Here is a 13,901-nt window from a genome sequence, read left to right on the forward strand (position 1 = left end):
ATATTAAAGCGGTAGAATTGAAATGTGTTGACTGTTTCCCACGTTACAACAGTGACTACACTTCAAAAGTACTTCTGTGGCTGTAAAGCGTTTTGGGTCGTGAAAGGCGCTATATAAATGCAAGTCTTTCTTTCAATGGATGTATTGAATTGCCAGCACTCTGACAGATCAGGCCCAATGCTCCAAGCAGTTCCAGTTCTGAAGAAGAGGGTTCGATCTGATCGAGTCCCCCCCCTATCTCCACAGATGACTATGGAGAAAGATGCGGGGCGGGTGGGACTGATGGGGGCGCTTTCTCAAAGAGCTGGCACAGGCAGGGTGGGCCGAATGGCCTCCTTGTGCGCTGTGAGATTGCGGTCAACCCGCTGAGCGTTTCCGGCATTGACCGTTTCCATATTTATTGGGCTGTGTGTTTTAAACTTGGTGTGCTGGGCGCTGAGGGAAATGGGGAACTCGGTCCTTTCTCTTCTGATTCCCTGGAGCGGTGGAAGGGTTAAAGAGAGAGAGGGAGGGAGGGTGGGGGGGGGGCGTGGCGAGCCGGCCGCTGATTGGCGGAAAGTTCGCAGCAAAGTTTCAGTGCAACTTTCCAAGTGTGGGGAGGGTAAAAGCCGGATCGCGAAAGTGATCAAAGCGAGGGGGGTCGAGTAAAAATAAAAGCGCTTATGTCAATGGAGGCGGCTGAGAAGTGTATAAAAGACGGTCGCTTTCCAGCCGCTCACTGGTGCTGCAGCCGCGGGAGATCCCAGTCACTGCAGGGCATTGACCCCCAAGCAAAGACCTGCTGCAAATAAGGGAGACTCGTTACACCAACTGGGTGAATTATCAGGAGCTGCTTGGAGACTGATAGGATCTTCTGGAGCAGCGAGAGACTCTATCCTAGCCACAACAAAAAAATACATATTTGTATTTCTTATTAAATTGTTTTATTCGATTTTAATTTGAAAAAAGCGGAGCGAGATGTTGTGCAGGATCCCCTTGCTGCTCAGCACAGTTTCAGCCCTGCTCGCGGGTGGTTCGGGGGCTCTGGGGGCTCTCGATGCCTGTGTGGCCGAGGTGACTCCCATCAGATTGCAGAGCAGAGCGGGGCGCCTGGAGACGCCAGGCGCACCTGAGCTCCAAGCGGAGCTGCTGATCTTCCAGCTCGGGGCTTTCGGCAGAGATTTTATCCTCAGGCTGGTCCCCGATTCCAGTTTCCTGGCGCCGGCTTTCACCGTCCAACGCGTTGGCCGAGCCCGGGCTGGTCAAGCCCAGGGGGACACCGACCTAAGGAGGTGTTTCTATTCGGGAGAGGTCAACTCCAGCCCCGGCTCGATGGTGGCCGTCAGTCTGTGCCGGGGGATCCAGGGCGCTTTCTACACGGACGGCGAGGAGTACCTGATCGAGCCGGTGAGTCCCGGGGAGAGCCCGATCCGGCCTCACCTGATCCGGAGGAGGATCGACCAGAGAGCGGCGCATGGAGAAGCAGAGAGATGCCAACGTGCGCCCGACCACCCCAACTTCTTCAAACCCAGCAGCGAGATCCTGAGCGGGCAGCAGGAGGAGATGGACAACAGCAGCAGCCAAGGGCAGGTCCACCAGCCCAGAAGCAAGAGATTCGTGTCCGAGGCGCGTTACATCGAGACTATGCTGGTGGCCGACGAGTCCATGGCGAGGTTCCACGGAGCCGGCTTGCAGCACTACCTGCTCACCCTGTTGGCGGTGGTAGCGCGGCTCTACAAGGACCCCAGCATCAGGAACCTGGTCAACGTGGTGGTGGTGAAGGTCTTGCTGGTGGAGGAGGAGGGCGAGGGGCCGGCCGTCTCCAGCAACGCCGGCCTGACTCTGCGCAACTTCTGTAACTGGCAGCTGGATTACAACCACCCGAGCGACCGGCACCCCGAGCACTTCGACACCGCCGTCTTGTTCACCCGCCAGGTAAGGTATGGCTGAAGGAAGGAGAACCCATGCGGCGCAGGAGGGGGGCGGCCCTTCGGCCCACCGTGCCTGAGCTGGCTCTTTGTAAGAGCGATCCAAGAATCCCCACACTCCCAGAGCCCAGCAAATCTGTTTCCCTTTTCAATCCCATTTTGAAAGTTACCATTGAATCAGTTTCCACCACCCTTTCAATTAATTCCAGATTATAACAACTCGCTGCTTAACATTTCCCTCCTGGGCTTTTTTGCCAATCTGTGTCCTCTGGTTGCCGACCTTCCCGCCAGTGGGAACATCTCTCCCGATCTACTCCGTCAAAACCCTTCATAATTTTGAACCACCCCCTATTAAATCGCCACCAGATTTATACTGGGGAGTCAAACCGGTGTGACACCGACTCTTGCAGGGCGGGGAGTTGGTCACACAGCCTCAGGATCTTCAGTACACTTCATATTCTGAGCTACACTGACACCGTGTCCCCAAACCACTTCACACCGACAGTGTAAACGCGGCCAGTTCCAGCTAATCCCACGAACCCTGTTCCAGCTAATCCCACGAACCCTGGTTCAAGAGGGAGATGCGGGATGGGACCTGACTCCAAGGCAAGCTTTTACCCGCTGGCTGATAGCATCGACCCGGCTAACGAACGGATTTGGGGAAATGTTCAGAGCGCAATCATCTTGAATTTGAACCAATCCAGTGAATATCGGTCAGTGTAACTCCCATTGCGCCGGGGTGGACTTGTCAGTGATTCAGACAAGTGATCTATTCCGAACACTCCCGGGCAGACAGCTAAATGTTCACCGGTCAATGCTAGTCAAGTGCCGTTTATCAGGTGGGAAGGTGAAACTGACACTCCCCGGCCGTTCGGTGTTCCCGGGATGTCATTGACTGGATCAGTTGTTTCTGGTGGTGGGACTGCACAGGGCGCCTGTTTGGAAGGACACGTGGGTGGGTGGGACCGCTCTGGGCCAGAGAAACAACCAGGCGGGGGGGGGGGGAATGTTTGGGATGGGGGTAAGGAATCTTCAGATGCGATTTCGTGATGAGGAAGGGAGAGAGAGAGAGAGAGTGGCAATTGTAAACCATAGGCAAACACATTTGAACTGGCTTCTCTTTTTGAGAATTGTCGCTGTGTGCAGCGAAATTGAAATCTTTGTGTCGCTACCAAAGAAATCCTCAAAGATTATCCATAATCTGTGGGATTGCAAGTAACCGCGGTGATGGGCGAGTGCTGGGTTCATGTCAATGGTGCTGGAGTCGGTCCCCACACTGACTGCAATATGTTTCCGCCCCCGCCCCCTGCTGCTGGCTGGGGCTTTACCTGCTCCTTTACAGGGAGGCTGCAAATCCCCGCCCCCTTGCTCCGGCGGTGGGATCGCTCTCCTAAAGCGGGGGGAGGGGGGTCAGCTCACCAAGTTTCCGCCACCCGGATCTGTACAGGGAGTTCACAGCGGCTCCGGCAGAGGGAGGGGAAATTCACCGACCGACAGACAAGAGTTGTTCGCGTGGAATTGACACAAAAGGGTCATTTGGAGAAGAAATTGCAGCTGTAATAATGTTACATGTCCCAGGCAGTTACCTCCCCATCCCCATGTCCTCAGCACCACCAGTCTGTGTGTCTGTCTTTGTGTGTGTTGTGCTCAAATAAATGATTAATCTTTGAGCACCGGGTATCCTGTTCGGCAGGTAATAACACATGGCATGCAGTGTGCTAATGAAGCAAGGAGGACGTTAATATTTATAGCCCTGTTACTGACCAGTGAGTGATGTGTCTGACCAGCTCCGGTACAATACTTGTAACCGAGATGTTTCCTTCCGCACTCAGCTGCCGGCTCCTGTTGCTCTCGGCTCTGTGCTAATCGCAAATGAGGGGTGGGACATAGAACAATCTCGGAGACAGCGAACTAACTGGTGGACTGGTGGAGTCCTGCCTCTTACTCTCTCCCCCCCCCCCCCCCCCATTCACTATGGTTAAATGGGAAACCCACAGAAGGTGAATTACAGGTCAGTATTAACCGCCCCAAGAAATGGGCAAGTGAAGCAGGGTTTGGTTTAACAGTCGGGTTTAGGGAAGGGGCAACGGAATGTACAGTCAGACTGTACCATCACAGACCTAGTCTGGAAACTATGGAGCTATTTTTCACGCCTGTGATATTATAGAAAACTATGACATTTATTTTGCATCGGATATACAGCACAGAAACAGGCCATTCGGCCCAACCAGTCCAGTCCATTTCTAAGCTATGATTTGACAAGTTTATTAATACAACTTACAGCCAATGAGATGTTAATAACTGCAGTGGCAAGGATAGCTCTAATAACCCAGCACATGGTTTCTGGATATAATTATCTTATCTCACTGCTTAGGCACGAGAGAGGGACTATTTCTGTCCTTGTGAAAATATTAGAAATGACAAGCCCTTTCGCTTTACGCCAGTGTGAAGTCTTAAGTCTAGGTTGCGGTACTGGACGGGTAAAGCTTTCTGTGCAGAAACTCTACCTGGTCTTTAAACTGTTTAGGCAAGGTTTCGGCAATCAGATCACTCGAGTGTTGGCAGCTGCTGTAAACTGCTGCTCGTAAAGTTGTGTAAACATTTCTCCTTAGGCGCTGCAGTGCAGGAGTATGTCCTTTGGGAAGAGTTGAAATGGGAGTTACTGAGCAGGCGGACGTGCTTCTGTTTTCTGTACCAGAAGGGTTCTATAAAAATAGTAAACCTAACACCTGGCACTAAATGATGGGACTGAGCCAGTAATTCAATCAGAAAATCTGCAAACTTCTTTTCTAAGCTGACTTGGGCATACATTTGTGTTCATGTTAATGGATTAATATAAACACCCAAATCTTCTCTTCTTCAAATAGTCTTTTCTTAACTAATAGAAAGTTAATTGTGCTACTGTAAAACAAACATTAAAAACCTTCAAATGCCAGTTATTTTTTTCCCCAATAGGTGATCCCATTACAGTGGCTCTTCATTACAAACTCTTACCACATGACGCAAACCAGTAAAGTCATTTCTGCAGCTATTTTCCAAATGTTAGGAGATTTATTTCATTTAAACTACAGTGACTGATGCAAAAAGTTTAATGCTGATTGGGGGTGGGGGGGGGGACAGAAAACTAAAATATGAGGCCAGAGGAAAGTGTTTAATAGCTTGAATGTCCTCATCATTTCAATAAAACATTTGAAGAGTTTCAGTTCCGTTCATTAGAAATTAGGGGGGAAAAATTTGGTATCGCCCCATTTGGGGCGCCGTTATCGGCCGTGCGCAAAGTTTAGCGCCTGGCGCTAATTATCACCTCCGACAGCAAACTTGGCTTTTATCGCCCCTGGAGGTGATTGGAGCGCTAAATCAGGCACTTCAGACCTGTCTTAAGGTGCAAACACCGAGGAGCGAAGTATTACCTCAGAGCGCTGGCGAAGCAAGGAAGGGCAAATCAAAATAAACCTGCAAAGTGCTGCTCAGTACTCAAAACTCCTTCACACAGCGTTGAATCTCTCCAGAAGTCTCTCTCTCTCTCTCTCTCAGAATGCGTGGTGCAAAAATGTCACCGACAAAAAAAGGCAGGAAGCGGTCGCCTTTAAATAGCGCTCCCCCAGTCCCTTTCTGACAGCATAACGCTCCCCTCAACCTGTCGTTGCTAGCGGCAGGCACTAAGGCAGGGGGCGCCACTCAATATCCGGTCCGGGTCGCTACCGGGGCATTGCGCACTCGACTGACGTCACAGTCTGCCGGCACAGGAGATCGTGGCGGTAGTGTTTAGCGCCGCCGCAAAATGTCTAGTTAATTTCGCGAGCGGCGCAAACATCGCTGCGCCCGGGCGCTAGTTGCTTTGCGCCCCAATTGGCGCCCTCTTAAGGCGCTAACGGGAGGTGCAAACAACTGAATTTTTCCCCCTAGGTATTTTAGATGAGCACTTTTTTCAGCAAACCAGATAGAATATTACATTTAATTCATTACTTTGTGTTCTCTATTTTGAAAGTTCAGGGATGTTAAATTTATCCACTGAGGGATTTATTTTAATGTTGTCCTTTTTAAGGACGTAGACGTTATTCTGTATACAAACGCATTTTATAGGAATTTGTGACTGGGAGCCAACCCATGAAAAATCCAGATTTGGAAGAGAGGACAACTGAGTGTGACAGCAGAGATGGAGTTTATTCCATATGGGCTGAATTGAATTATCATTCAATGAGTTACATGTACGCCCAGCTGGTACCACAGGTTAATTTCTTTGAATTAAAGATTTGTTCCTGTCATTTACTGGTTGTATATATGCAAACATTAGATTTGATCCACGGATGGACCTCCTAGTCCAGTGAGAGATTTAGAATTTTGGTCATGTGGTATTTTTTTCACAAGTCTGTTGTAACATTTTTTTTAATTCAAAAATTGGTTTAATGCTTTTGTGAAAGAAATGAGGCAGGTGTGAACATTATAAATATATTTCATGTAGTCGTACAATTTGATTCAAGCAGCTATAGCCTTTTTTTTTTAACCATTTTCAGTTTGGAGTGAGAATATTTGAGAAGTTGTCTCATTTCCTTCCTCACAGGATATCTGTGGCCATCAGAGCTGTGACACCCTTGGGGTGGCGGACACCGGGACCATGTGTGACTCAAGTAGGAGCTGTGCCGTGATAGAGGATGATGGACTTCAGGCAGCCTACACCACAGCACATGAACTGGGTACAGTGACAGCTATAGTCAATGCCCTTAAATGTATATCTGGAATGTGTATATTCCATGTAGGTGCGCAAATGCAATCTTCTGTCAGCCATCTAAGTCTTAACCACTGTATACCTCTTGACCATCGAGTATGTCCGTTTTCTTCCTCATTGGTTAAGTGTTTAAGTATTTGTGCGCTTTTTTTCTAATTGATGAATAATGAAAGTAGAAAAATGACCAATCATATTGCACAAAATGTTTCACCATATTTACATTTTAGCCAGTCTCACAGTCTATCAATTTTTTTTGCCCAATCATTTCCAGAAAAAGAGAAGTAATATAGAAACCACATGACGGTTTCTAATCTACCCCATTTTATACTGTTAAAGGTAAAATTCAGCATAATGCATACATTAGTAAATATTTTTTTTACCTATAAACGTTGCTCAATAAGTTTCCTGTCAAACAGCATGGTGCACTCATCTGGGCCTCTGGACATTTAAGGCTCCAGATACACCACGCCCCCCTCCCCAAGTACTTCCCAATCTCCATCCAGCCAGCTGACTACCTATATTTGAACTGTGCCAATGCACCATCCAATGAAACCCCAATTTCCAGGAGCTGCCATGTGTCCAAGGCTCCACTATGTGTCCAAAAGCATATGCTTCTTTCAATAGCCCACTCCCACCAGATTTCTCTGTGTTTCTACCATGATCCGCTCCCTCCCAATCTTTATGCTTTTTCGGTGACCTACTCTTCACCTCCTGGAGTCTTCCTACATAACAGTACAAGAGGCATACAGGCCAATTGTAGTGCCATAACACTGCCTAATATCAGCTTACTTTGCACAGACTAGAAATGAAACATGGGAGCTCCTGGTCCGTATATTAATTAAGCTAGCAGGGAACTTGATTTGTTACTTCTAAGCTATACTATACCTGACTTGAGAGGGCTGAATGTAACTAGGTACAGAGTTGAAAAATCAGTTTCATTTTCTTTGTACTTTGTAACAATTTTCTACTTTCTTCTTGTACTGCTTTTAATTTATTCAGCACTGAGCAAAACAGGCTAAAGTACAAAGACTTATACCTCAAGATATGAGGAACCAGAATATTACTGACTATCTCGTAAAGCAATGCATGAGATAGGTTTAGTATCAGAACTGGACACAACTCAGCTGTCATACATGGGACTATATACTAGATTACAGCAGGGTGAAGCTGATAACATAAAGTGCCAAGTACCTCTCTTTAAAAGACAGTATAAATGTAATGATTAAAAATAGTAGTATCTGCTTTAAAAATGGCATAGAGTAGATCTCAGGATCTTGACCTTTTGAGTCCAGTTTTTGGACAGAGATTCAAGCACTTGAGATGATCCAGAGACCTTTAGACTGAATCCTAGCATCAGAGATCTGTGTTCTGAGGAAAGACTGCAAAAGATTGGGCTCTTCACCCCTGAAAGCATGAGACTGAGAGGGGACCTCTTAAAAAATTATATAAGGTAGTAAATGTTATAGAAAATATAGCTAAATTGTGACAGTTGGACAAGGTTCAAACTAACAAATAAAACCCATTTTCAAACTGATTATCAGGAAGTTCTTTGCACAGAGTGATCAATACATGGAATGATCAACAGGTCGATGAGCTTTCAGGTAGAGTCAGGCAGGCAAAGCTCCTGGGATCATTTTAAGACACCATTAGAATGCTGCATTTGGTGAAACGGTCGGTTCTTCCTGAGCTGAATTGCCGTCCCCATCCATATCTATCTCATGTGTAACTAACTTGCAACTTGTTCAGTTAGAAAACAGAAAGACTGATTCTCTGGCATCCTAAACTGTTTTTGAATTGTTTATCTTCCGACATGCAGCTTATCTGGAGAGTAGACGGGAGAAGGGGAGAAAGACATTTTCTGGGAAGGATCTTCACGCTTAAAGCATTTGGATAGGAAAACAAATATTTCTCATATCTTAAAGTTTTGGACATCAAGAAATCTTCTAAAGCAACAGCGGCTGCACAGAGGAGTCTGATTTTTAATATCGGTTGTATTTGTACAGCAGCAGGCAACAAGAGCCTGTGCAAAGGGCAATAGCGAGATGGGGATAGGATAGGATATGAGGGAATGTGTTGGCAGATAGTACAGTCTGGTCTGGTTAGGATCAGCAAGTTTAAAAAAACAAATTCTGTACATCTTTTAAGTTGAAATTGTTAGTCCTTTCACCTGCCTCTACCCATATGCAAGGAATTACCAGACAGCTTGTTCCCAGGACAGAGGATCATAGATTATATTATTTGATTTCACTCAAATTTGTAGAGCAAAGATTCGATGGTGGGCTAGGGAAGGGGGAAAGACAGCAGCATAACAGAATACAATAGAAATTAAGAAATTGAGACACTGCGATGATTAACTTGCGTTTCTGCATGTAGATGCTTGAATCCTTGTAAATAGGCATAGTACTGTTCTGATTTTACCTTTAGAATATAAATAATGTATGGCATACAGTAGCACTAACCTGATTACTGCCATAGAGACACAATACTCCCACTCTTAGAAAATGGCATGGCTAGTCATCTGTTAACTGTTAGAGGGTCAGATACTTGCAAACATTTTATCTTCACCTCTTCGGAATAGTCCTGTTTTTTCTCAGCTTTCTCTTTTGTTTTGAATAGTAGAAAGGTGATTTTTTTTTAAATCAAATTAAAAAATGATGTATTTAAAAAAAGATTAGTTACACTTCACCACTGAAAGTTATACACGCTAAAAATTCTTTGTTGCTTTGCTCAGAGAAGGTTTGGCAAAGAGCCAGTTTTGTACTCGAGAGAATTTGGCACAATTCCACCTTCCATGATCATAAGGCGCTGGAGACATCTGGAACACCGTAAACATTTTACGAGATATCATTTTTTTTGTTTTACCAGTAAATGGTTCTGCACAGTCCTGCTCTCCAATTAGCCCATTATATTACACATTTTGCACCAACGTGAAGCAATTTTGACTTTGCAGGAAACAATGGTGTATAATGTAATTTGGGTGTGAAGTGATGCAAATTGAATTTAGACTGGCAGTTTGAGACCAGCTCAAGGAAGGCAGTCTCACAATACTTCAGTTTCACATCACCTGCAGTATAACTGCAATTCATGCAAAGTAAAATTTAACAAATTTGCAAATGGTTCATTGGGCTAGGTTGGAACCAGGTGTAAGAATTTCACGAGCATTCACTGGGCAGAAGAACTCTCCGCCCATGGATGCCCTTTTCCCGGGGATGCCGATCGCAAGTTCCGGGATTTAGCACATGCACAGCGCATGCCTAAACCTGGAACTTGCGTGACCCTTACAGGTACGTGCGCAACTCGTACGCACCCATAGGAGCCGCAAATTATGGCCCACTACCTTGCATCAGTGGAAATAGGTACTGGTCTCGAACTGTTAGTATATAGTATAACAGCCTTCAAGTTACACACTTGCTTTGCACATCCCTCTTGGTGTTCCTCAACAAAATCATTGGTATCCTCTAGTTCTCCAATTCACAAATAGCACCAACAACAAAAACCTGGAATATCTTAATCTTATTATCATTATATTGAATGAAGTCATTATATTGAGTGAGTGAATGAAAGACTTGCATTTATATAGCGCCTTTCACGATCTCAGGACATCCCAAAGCGCTTTACAACCAATGAAGTACTTTTTTGAAGTGTAGTCACTGTTGTAATGTAGGAAACGCGGTAGCCAATTTGCGCACACCAAGCTCCCACAAACAACAATGTGATAACGACCAGATAATCTGTTTTTAGTGATGTGAAAAAGGAAAAGTTTGTTAAAACTACCAAATATTAAAAGTGCAACGGATTCTGATATTTTTAGGCAGTTTACATTTGAGTTTCACTATGCTAGACTTAAGATTTCTGTGAACTTCTAATTGGAATATGAAGCCATTTGTTATATGCGCACCACTAAATCACCCCACCTTGAATTTAATCTAAGTTCAAACACTATTATTGTACTTAATGTGAAATTTGTCAAGAGATGTTTCGTGTGCAGAAAGTATGCTGGGCTGGCCATATTCAACACAGTGAGTCATTAATCACAAATAGTTGGGAAGCATGTTTACACTTGGACTTGAATGATACATTTCAGTATTATTCCTGGATCTGGAATACTATACAACAGGGTGAATGGGAAATGACTTGATATAATGGAATTCTACACTTGGATCAATGACAGCATCTTTTTATCTGAAGTCATTGATCAACAATTCTGATGGCTCTTTAGTTCTTCAGACAGGAAGTCTATCAGCAGCTAGCATGCTGTTTAAGTTCCAGTATGTCTTGTTATTAGTAACTATATAATGGAATGTAGCATGACTTTAGATTTCTAAAAAGATTTAAAAATATATATATATTTAAAAATATATAAGAGGTTTATTCTTGCCTATTCCCAAATGATCAGTTTTACCCTCTCAGGTGGAAATAAAAGATCCCGTGGCACGATTTCAAAGAGCAGGGGAGTTATCCCCGGTGTCCTGGCCAATATTTATCCCTCAATCAGCATCACTAAAACAGAATATCTGGTCACTATCACATTGCTGTTTGTGGGAGCTTGCTGTACGCAAATTCGCTGCCACGTTTCCTACATTACAACAGTGACTACACTTCAAAAAAAGTACCTCATTGGCTGTAAAGTGCTTTGGTACATCTGGTGGTCGTGAAAGGCGCTCTATGAATGTAAGGGGGAAAAAATTCAGTTGTTTGCACCTCCTGTTAGCGCCTTAAGAGGGCGCTAATGGGGCGCAAAGCAACTAGCGCCCGGGGCGCGGCGATGTTTGCGCTGCTCGCGAAATTAACTAGACATTTTGCGGGGGCGCTAAACACTACCGCCACGATCTCCTGCGCTGACAGATTGTGACGTCAGTCGAGTGCGCAATGCCCCGGACTGGATATTGAGTGGCGCCCCCTGCCTTACCGCCTGCCGCTAGCAATGACAGGTTGAGGGGAGCGTTTTGCAGTCAGAAAGGGACTAGGGGAGCGCTATTTAAAGGCGACTGCTTCCTGCCTTTTTTTGTTGGTGACATTTTTGCACCACGCCTTTTGAGAGAGAGAGAGAGAGACTTCTGGAGAGATTTAACGCTTTGTGAAGGAGCTTTGGGTACTGAGCAGCACATTGCAGGTTCATTTTGATTTGCCCTTCCTTGCTTTGCCAGCGCTCTGAGGTAGCGCCTCGCTCCTCGGACTTTGCACCTTAAGACAGGTGTGAAGTGCCTGATTTAGCGCTCCAATCACCTCCAGGGGTGATAAAAGCCAAGTTTGCCGTCGGAGGCGATAATTAGCGCCAGGCGCTAAACTTTGCGCGCGGCCGATAATGGCGCCCCAAACGGGGCGATACTGAATTTTTCCCCCTAAGTCTTTTATTAAAAGTACTGTTTGATTGTTAGAAATGATACCATATCCACTAAAGTTCCCAAAATTGATCCATAATTATTTTAGAATGGCTTCATGTTATCAGTATATTTAGCAGGTTATTGTACTGTTTTGACTGTCTTCAGTCTGGATTTGAATAAATTAATATTTTCTCATTTTGACAGGTCACGAATTGAGCATGCCACATGATGACTCAAAGACATGTGATAAGCTTTTTGGTCAGATCGGGAAAAACCATATGATGGCTCCATTGTTCGTCCGCCTCAACAGAACTCTGCCTTGGTCTCCTTGTAGTGCATTTTATATCACAGAGTTCTTTGACAATGGTCACGGTAAGTGAGTCATCTGCAATATGGTGGAGTGGTTGTCTCCTAGGCTTTGGTGAAACATGTGTAACTGCCGTATATCTCGTGTTGAAGAACAGCTTATTTCCAGTTTATATGAGATATATCTTTGGAATCTATTGCAAAGTTCATTGGGACTTCTTTATATCTCAATATTGGTTAAAATCCCCCATATTTTGCAACCAAAGAAAAATGTATATGTTGTTATGGTTGTTTGCTAGTAGTGCCATTACATGGTTAACGGAACTACATATAACGGGGACTATCTTGATTCAGTTTCCAAATGCCATGGATTTTCAGCCTAAAGCCATCCTCAAATTTGCATTGATTGGCTCAAATCCATAAGCTCGCTCAGACAGACTATATCGATAGTAGTTTGGGAAACAAAAAAGTCACGCTGATACTGTGGGAAGTGGGATTTAGACCTAGTGCTAGGATAATGTGGGTCTGTGTACCTGGGGGAGCAAGATTAACGGAATTGTATCTTAGCCATGCTGTACCTAACTTGTGACTTTCGATATATTTGTGTGTAAATGGGAAGTAATTTTTCATTCCCAAACTGAGTATATGCACAAAAAACAATTAAGTAAAAAAAGATACTGAACATACAAATTTAGAGCTATATATAGCCAAAACCCACCTGTTTAAACCATTTTAACACAAATTGTGCATGCATGGTTAACCATGCAATATGTGTCAGTAAACATTTCAGATGCCATGTTCCCAGACCCCTAGTTGAATGAAGTTTGTTTTCCTGACTGCCAATAAAGTTGGCACAGGAACGTACATGGACAGAGAAAAAAGAACTTGGCGCACAAGTCAATTGAATCCACTTACGACTGAGATTTATTTTCTTTGGCAGTCAGTAGGTGCAAATAGGTTGATCATTCTACAGAATGTCTAGTTCATAAACTGGGTTGTGAATATGCATCTTTATACAGTAAACTCTTTCTTATCCGGCACCTATGGGACCAGGATGGTGCCGGTTGATGAATAATTCTGGATAAAAGAGAGGTATACCTACCAAGGTAATTTTTAACACAAACAAAGATAAAAACCACTGACTAACTTGGCCACCGCAGGAGACTCGGACTCGGCAAAACGAGTGCTGGATGGATTCGGCAAGATTACCGGCTATCTATTTTGCCGGTTATTAAAGTATTCCGGCTGATTAAGTGCCGTTTAAACAAGAGTTTACTGTATACATCTTTATCCACAATTTGTAGCATCACAAAAAGTGCGCTGCAATCCTATAAATACATTTTATCCTTTGATAGCTGCATATGATAAACAGGCTCTCTAAGATGAAAATACCTAGTGATAGCCATTTAGTGCACTGTGGCCAGGGGCAAAGCTGATGAAGAGAATGAACTTCTAGCAAGCCTGATACCCTCCTTCAGAACCTTAGACACTGGTTATAATAAATCATGGCCCAAAATTTGCGATCAGAGGCTTCCCGCGGGCGGATGTCTCCGACCTGTAAAAAATCTACGAATGTACCTGGTGGCCCGGGAGGTATGGAGGCTTGCGATCCTAGGCCTCTCTGGGTACACGCGGGCA

At 44.8% G+C, this 13,901-nt stretch overlaps 1 protein-coding gene across 1 annotated transcript in view; it reads left to right on the top strand.

Annotated features, from left to right (window-relative positions):
• Positions 1–610: 610 nt before the first annotated feature.
• Positions 611–13,901, top strand: part of LOC147100340 (A disintegrin and metalloproteinase with thrombospondin motifs 8-like) — a 32,402-nt gene continuing 19,111 nt past the window's right edge. The window contains exons 1-3 of the mRNA XM_085967949.1: positions 611–1,914; positions 6,469–6,601; positions 12,162–12,329. Coding sequence (XP_085824075.1) covers positions 958–1,914; positions 6,469–6,601; positions 12,162–12,329 — 1,258 coding nt within the window. The 5' untranslated portion in view covers positions 611–957. The remainder of the gene's footprint in view (positions 1,915–6,468; positions 6,602–12,161; positions 12,330–13,901) is intronic.

This window comes from Somniosus microcephalus, chromosome 26 (genome assembly GCF_052327205.1).
Source record: "Somniosus microcephalus isolate GS21.2 chromosome 26, FLI_Smic_1.0, whole genome shotgun sequence".
In the NCBI taxonomy this organism is placed as follows: Eukaryota; Metazoa; Chordata; class Chondrichthyes; order Squaliformes; family Somniosidae; genus Somniosus; species Somniosus microcephalus.